Source organism: Hakea prostrata, chromosome 2 (assembly GCF_041222555.1).
Source record: "Hakea prostrata isolate BN-2017 chromosome 2, UWA_Hpros_2, whole genome shotgun sequence".
Lineage (NCBI taxonomy): Eukaryota > Viridiplantae > Streptophyta > Magnoliopsida > Proteales > Proteaceae > Hakea > Hakea prostrata.
The window spans coordinates 9,662,854-9,670,892 of NC_142601.1; the positions used below are offsets into that span (position 1 = coordinate 9,662,854).

General features: G+C 36.5%; 1 protein-coding gene across 1 annotated transcript; it reads right to left on the reverse strand.

The window, feature by feature from the left end:
- Window positions 1–1,922: 1,922 nt before the first annotated feature.
- On the reverse strand, window positions 1,923–7,356 carry LOC149023657 (serine carboxypeptidase-like 51). The gene is made up of 13 exons (XM_089144197.1): window positions 6,691–7,356; window positions 6,491–6,585; window positions 6,305–6,412; window positions 5,932–6,172; window positions 5,697–5,740; window positions 5,526–5,593; window positions 5,312–5,417; window positions 5,022–5,227; window positions 4,862–4,931; window positions 3,967–4,017; window positions 3,638–3,690; window positions 3,419–3,554; window positions 1,923–2,576 (listed from the first exon to the last, which is right to left on the reverse strand). Exons 1-13 carry the CDS (start codon window positions 6,824–6,826, stop codon window positions 2,502–2,504), a joined length of 1,389 nt encoding a protein of 462 aa, XP_089000323.1. The 5' UTR covers window positions 6,827–7,356; the 3' UTR covers window positions 1,923–2,501.
- Between the last annotated feature and the right edge of the window lie 683 nt (window positions 7,357–8,039).

Here is an 8,039-nt window from a genome sequence, read left to right on the forward strand (position 1 = left end):
TTTGCTGAACAAGAAAGAAAGTGAAAGAGAAGGAAGAACAAGCAGCAGAAGAAAAGAAGGGAACATGGTTGTATGGTTTTCTTAAGGAGAGAAAACTGAAAAAGATTGAAAAGAGAAAAAAAGAGTTGGAGAAAAAGAGAAACAAGTATTGTTACCATGCATCTTACACAAGTTGAGGTAACCCGTATTCACAAGTTATTGTCTATTATTTTCTAGGTTATGTTTAATGATGAAGAACCTAGATCATGAATGTAATTTGGGGAACTTGAATTATTGGTTTACATTGTGACCTAGCAAGTTGGAGCTTGTCTAGGGGGTTGGGGTTGGTGCCCTTGTCTAAATTGCATTTTAGACTATAGCAGGGATTGGTGTTCCTGGACTGTTGTAGCAGTCAAAATATCTAGGATTGTATTGAATAATATACGAAACCCTAGGTAGGGTATTACTCCGTGGATGTAGGCAATTTGGCCGAACCACGTAAACTCTGGTGCATTGCGTTTTTTTGTTTATTTTTCTTTGTTGCACATATTGGAGTGCCTTGATTGCAAAGTGGTGGTACACTGTCTGGTAGACCCAGCCACATTGTGGTGAATTTTTGAAGACACTGATTCACCCCCCCTCTCAGTGTCAATCTGGGAATAACACATACTATCATATCATACTACTATTATAAAAGCATTTACTATTCTGTTTTCGCAAATCTTTTTCTGACCTTTCCATCCTTTTCTTGTTTTCAAATACCAATAATTTGGTACTATTTTTTTTGTTTATTTACTTACTTTTACAAGGATAATTTTGACATTTTAGTCATGAATCATTATCAATTTATCATTAATTTTAATCCCGCTTGATCTCTCACAATCTCCTCTCACGACATATCTCAATTTCTCTCTCAACCTCTCTCAATCTGTCTCTCTCTCAATCTCCCTCGATCTGTCTCTCATGGTTGTGAGTATAATCCTCTGTTGTGGAAGGCCTTCACGCACATCTGTGAAACCCTAATTTGGAGCAGAAAAAAAGTTAAAGATTTGGGATTTTCGCTGATTCGAAAATGTTGGTTGAAGAGTGGACAAGCAATGGTGGTTCTATGGGCTGCTCTGTGTTGGTTCCTTGTGGGAATGGTGCTGCCCTTAATGGACATACATTGGGGGTCTGAAAGGAACAATACTGATGGCAGCATCGGGGAGTATTCGGAGTGTTCGACAGATGGCTTACGTACTTACAAGCGGCGCAAACACTTAAGGCCGACTGGAGGCACTGAACCACAGAATAATGGAAGAGTTTCTGTTGATGCAGGAAGTCAAACGAACCAGGTTTGTTCCTGTCCATGATGTGCCTTAAGTGTTTGGCTTTATATTTCCTTTAACTATGATGCATACCATTCTCCCTAGAAAATTATTACTTCTTCTCTTGCGTTTGTCTTTATTTTATATTGCATATCGAGATATCTCATAAAATAATTTAAAAGATCTCACTCTCATAATCCTTCATATATGGTCACGTGCATTTGCACGTGTGTAAGTTTGCTAGTATATATATATATTTTTTTTTTTTTAAAAAAAAAAAAAAAAAAAAAAAAATTTTTTTTTTTTAAAAAATATTTTAAAAAATTTTTTTTTTTTTTTTTGGGGGCCCTTTTGTTCTTTCCCGTTTGAAATTTGAATATGCTTAACAGCGAGTAATGATGTTAGTCTGATTGAGACCCTTTTTTTTTGTATGAGTCTGATTGAGACCCACGCATAATATATTACATAGAGGACTCAACATTAGTATATGGTCCATTAAAAGAACCCACACATAAAAAAACTCAAAAACTTTAACAATAAGAGACTGTATATGCTATACGAAAAAATAATTACATATGACTTATATAATTCAAAGCATATAAAAGGTAAACATAATAAAATACATTATATAAGATGTAAACGTAAATGTTTACGAAGATGTGGGGTGTAAATATAATTTACTCATTCATTCATTGTGTTGACAATTTAAATTTGAAAAACGGAAAAACAAAATAATAATAATAAATAAATAAAGGGGAACAATTTGGCAAATAACCTATTTCCATTTATGATTTACCTTCTAGTAATCTGTGTCAGGATCGGCCGATATCAAATTATCGATACAGTTGGGTTTGAATCAAATATTCAAATAGATTATCATTTTTTTGGACATTTTTACCCTTTACTGGTCCATATTGATTCATCAATATAAGATCAGTATTGATATCCATACGAACCAGCCCGTTCCTCAAACCCATGAACCATACAGACCTGAGGACCAAGACTGAATAAACAAACCTCTGCAATTCTTTTCGATCTCTTGGCCTTTTACTTCCATTAAGACAAAACAAGAAGTACTGAAACCTTTTCTTATCATTAAGAAAATGAAAATAACAATTGAAACAATTTTTTCTTGTAAAAATCTAAAATCTTATTTCTCTTATAAAAATCAATCTCTCTCTCGCTCTCTGTGTTTGATGTTTGTGTTGTTTCTTATTATGCAGAAGCAGTGGGAGAATGCGTAATGTCACCCACCATTTTCAATGCAATGCATGGCTGATCAACTGGAACCTGCATAGAACCAGAGAAATACAAATTGGAAATTAAATTCACAAAGTATCTACTGTCAAAGCTTCTGTTTCCCTGAAAGGATTTTAATTTCTAATCCATTAACCAGTCTTCCACCCCCTTGGGTGATGCAGGTGCAGGTGCACCAGGGTGTTGGGTCACAACTCCCAACAACTTTGAATCCAATCTGGTTATTCTCTAACCATGGCTCAGTTATACAAATCAGAATCGCTCAGGATTTGCCAGAAGCCTAGAGATTGGAACCCAAAAGTATAAACAAAGATGTAAAAAGATTTTCTGATCCTTCAGAGACCCAAAAATGGTTGCAGGTATCTAGATCAAAAGTGACCAATTCAGATTCCAATTGGAGGACAAATTCATCTGAACTGTTTCCTATTGCTTAAATCATGTGTATCACAGACCAACCCAAGTTCAAACCCATTTAAGGGACCCCAAAATCGTCGGTGGTATTATGGCATAGATTGCAGCAATGCAATTACACTGGTGGGTCTTCCTTTGCATTTCTACACAGACATCCTTTCCCATTCCCATTTTCTATTAAAGGGGTGAAGAAAAAGAAAGGTCACCATTGAATGGTACTTAGGTGATGCTTACATCCATCATTTTCTGAATGATTGGTAATGCTCTTGGCTTCACATGGTTTGTTCTCTTCTACTGGAACCCCAAGCTATTGGTTGCAGATGTGGATCATTTATATCCTTTAGTTTTGGGTCATGGATTGAGCCAAGGATCACAACCTTATCTCCATTCAATGGTCATGAGATTGCTGATAAATTACGATGATAATGAAAGATAAGTAGATAAATTGAAAGATAGATACTTACAAAGTGGCCAGCCATAAGAATCCAATAGAAATGTAGATTCTTGTATGACTTGGTGAAGCCTTTTGTAGTTGACTGGTCACCCCCACAATATAGAGGAGTCCTGTCTAATCTCAAGAAGCTTTGGAGCCCATCCCATCTGTAAAATATATTTCAACATCTCATTATTTCTTACTCGATTGAAAGAACACAAATGGAAGAGTGTTTGAGAGAGAGAGATACTTGAGTTTCTGAATCCATGCTTCAGTCCCCTTGGTGGCACAAATGAGATCAACCTGCAAAAGAAGAGTAAGGTCATGTATAACCATGCCCTAATCATTGTTTGATTGTGGTCTGATACACTGAGAAGCCAATCATTTCTACAAAAAACTATAGATTCCCCTTCTTGATTTTCTTGGAAACCAACCTTAACCAACTTCAGTACTATTTGGGAGTTCCACCAGAAATCCAACCCATTTACAAAGGTTTATCCAGTTGAAGAATTCTACTGGCGGTGGATTCTTGTAAAAGAGAAAAAAAGAAGGAAAAATAAATAAAAATCAAATGCTTACTTGTCCATTGTACACTGTCACATTGACTCCTTTAGCCAAAAGCTCACCAACCTGTGCAAACAGTATAATGAAGCTCAGTAGATGAAATTGCTATTTGTAGAACTCATACCTGAAGCACATTCATCCATTCCAAGGAAAGAACCAGACAAGTTGAAATCCGATATGAATTACCTTTCAAAATCAATTAGGTCTTCCAGTTTTATTTCAAACATTCAAAACTCTATTAGTACAGCAATGCATCAATGACACCATATTTTCTCACCTAAGCAACTAACTTCTCCATCTAGCACATACACTAGCAATTAAAACTGGAGAACCAAAAGGAGTTGCAGAGGAGGTCAATGAATATCACATCATGCCTAACACTCCTAATTTGTCAACTAAAAGACAGGTCTAGTTTTTCCCTATTTTAGTTTCTCCATTCTGTCAAGCTTAAGAAAGTCAATAGTTTCAGTTGAAAATATTTAATGATGCTTTGCCTACCCAAAGAAAAAAGATTAAATATTCTAGTTAACAATCTGTTCTCTAACCTAATGCTGAAGCTCTACTCACTTGTTAATAAAGAACTGCAGCAATCACTGGTAGGGCTTATGCAGTATATTTATCAGGTGAATTTTCTAAACTTCTTTTTTAGTGATTCCCTCCAATAATTGTTAGGTGACAAATGTTGAAAGCTCTTAATGTTTGATTAAAGATGGTATTAGTCTTCCAAGCGACCAGGAAGAGGTCATTCATTATCTGACATTACTAGGTGAGAGTCCTATGATAATTAAGTGGACATGCTGCCTTCATTAATGTATAAATCACTGTTATCTGACATGTTAGGTGTGACCATATGCTTTGGTGTGAGATACATACAGTTGTAATTTTGGCTATTCATACCAAACAATGTTACCTCATTTATCCTAGGCTTCATGAAATCTCCAGCTAGAGTTGTGAAAACAAGCCCTGACTGTCCTCCCCATCTGCAACGGATAAACTAAATTCAGAAATGAGGTTCAAGAAATAGAAACCATCAAAATGCTTGATTGCCTTAATTTGGTGAGAGAACTCACTTTACGCCTTCAGGGATGATCTTCAACTTCTTATTAGCTAGTTCATCCATAAAGCTATCAATGTCTACATCGCCACCGGCAGAAACTATCTTGGAGGTGAGATATGTTGAGTACCTCTGCAGTGATACTGCTGTTGATAACTCTGAAGCTGCTGCTGCTGTGCCAAGCGGGTCATTGGCAGAATCCAGTAGGAAGTTGTAGAAGTCCTGCATTGCTGAAGATATTTAGATACTCATCAAAGAAACAGAGAAATGGGAAGCCATTCGACAATTGGATCCAATGACAGTTACCACATCGTTACTGCTATGCCCAATCACATCTTCAAGGTCACTCCAAGTGTTTGTCGCACTTTCATAGCTTCCATTCTGAAGCTGCTGTTTGATCTGTTGAGCCATACTGTTATAGGAAATGGTGTTTGTTAGATAACGCAAGTCAACTCAATGAAACCACTCATTCCTCACTTAATCCTGGTTGATTTTTTAAAAGAAAACCATTAACATGTACCTGTTACTCCTTTCATAGCCATTGTTGTCAAGTCGTGAGAGATCTTTGAGAAGAGGTCCCCAAGAAATCTACAAATTAAGACTAGCATTTTCAATATTTGAGATGACAAGAATTTCAAAATGAGTAAACAAGGAAAACAGGTGAAACAGATTTCTTTTGACTGCCACTAACCACATAATCTTCAGGAGAGATCCAACTATCACCCAAAGCAACACCTATGACCACAGTAGAACCAAAAAAAAAAAAAAAAAAAAAACCCTGCAACTTAGAGAAGCAATTCATGAATTCTAATCTAATAAACGAACCCACACAATGTTTAGAAACACATAATTTAGATCAAAACAGACCTAGATGAGTTACATAGTTCAAAATTTTCTAAAATTAGAAAGAGATTCAGTTTAAGTACCTCCAAGTTGAAGCATCAATTCTCCAGCTTCGATGGCTTTTACAACTGAAAGTCCAAGAGTAACAGCAAATTTCCCTCCATAAGACTCAGCTACAATGAATAGAGGATTCTTTTGAAGGCTCTCATTCTTATTGAAAAGCTTCTTCAGCAAGGTAGTCAAATCAGTTGCTGCCTCTTCATCAGTCTTCACCAGCAGAGTAGTATCCTCCACGTAACTGAATCCTGTTCCAACTGGGTTATCCTGTAGAAACAAAAATTAAACCAATAAACACCCATTAATACACCCTACCCCAAAATCTTGATTCATCAAAAAGAACTACATTGCAGAAATTAATCGAATAAATGAGAACAGCTGCACATATAGCTCACTGACCACGAACAAAAGATCAGCTAATTGAAGCCAAGTTGAATTCCGAGGCTTCAAATCCGTGTCCAGTGGACCAACCTCTTGGAAATTCCCAATTGCAACGCCTGAAGCGCCCTGCTCCGCAAACCAAATGGGTAGAGAATTCAGATACAGAAACAAAAGAAAATCCGAATCCAAAGAAGAAATACTTACAGGTCCGCCCTGCAACCAAAGGATAATCGGCCATGGCTTGGAAGGATTCACATCCCTGTTTGGACTTTTATAATGCCACCAGAACATATGGGCTTCTGCATTACGATGAAAACAACAAAACTGAATCAATTCAGTCGGAAAAAGGGGGGGAAAATCACAAACCCAACAAGGAATTTTATTAAGCAGAGTGAAATACTTACTGGGTCGAACCTGAACATAACCCCATTCCTCTGATCCATCCTTGGTTCCAGTACCAAAGGCTATTCCTCCATTCAACAGAGGAAGGAAAACCAGAACAGAGAAAAAAACAGATGCAAGAAAGGTGAATTTCAACATGGTCTTTCTGAGAACTGAGAAGGGAAAAGCCAAAAGGCAAAGCTAGAAATGATAAACAGTACTGATCTCTGAATAAATTAACAGAGAGAGTAAGAGAGAGATAGGAAGAAAGACGGCAAATTCGGAAAAGATTAAAACAGAAAGTCAATGAGTCACGTAATGGAATTACTCATTTTCCAGGAGGGGTTGGTTCTTCCCCTTACTCTGCATTTTCAGTTGTGGTGAATGGGCTTTGAGAATTTTTTAATATTAAAAAGAAATCCAGGAAGAGAGAGAAATTATACCCAAAAAAGAGGAAGAGAGAGTAAGGAAAGGGAGATTCCGTGCAGAAACTTACATAAGTTTCTGGTTAGGTAGACCTGGCAGAAGAAGTAAGAAATTGAAGAAAACGACGTTGGAGAGAGACTGAGTTTTGTAATGGAAGTTTGAAGTTCTCATGTCTCTGCCAAAACTATTACTGTAATGAGTTTCTTGTAATGGTGTACCCTTGCTGTCACTCTGTCAGGCAGTTGCTTCAAAAGTTCATAGTTCAGAATCAAGACGCAGAGATTCTTACACATGTACCAGTAATTTCAGACACCATTTATCGGAAGTTGTCAAAATTTCAAGTGGGAGAGAGCGCGTGATATTAAGACGGTGTGGGTGAATGGGTGATGGTCTTCATGGATCGCACCATTCTCATCTTTACACACGCGCTTTGTGTGCTACTTTCCTCGATTGGTGGGAATTCTGGACTCGTTCAATTTTTTTTTCTTTTTTTTCTTTTGATAAATGGATTCATTCTGTGAAGCATTCTTTGAGTTGGATTTTTTTTGAGTGTTTTATTAATTTTTTTAATGAAAATATTAATTTATTAAAAATAGTGATGATGACTATTACCTATGCTATCAAAAGGATTGAATCTACTAAACGAGACCTTTAATGTAGTTGGGTTTTCATTTTTTATAGGATAATTTTCATTTGGACCCCCTGAGGTTTGATCTAAGTCACTTTTAGTCCAGTTTAAGTTTCCTTTTGCATATGACTCCCCTGTAGTTTTAATAAATGATTAAATAAGGACAAGTTAACAGAAACTGTTAATTTAATAAATTTGGTGACAAAAATACCCTCGTTTGGAATTTTTTGTTTTTTATTTTTTATTTTTGTTTCGTCCCACAAAGGCTTTGTCTTCAACATCGAATTTTCAAGTGAGAAGGGAAACCCTAGCAGCAAT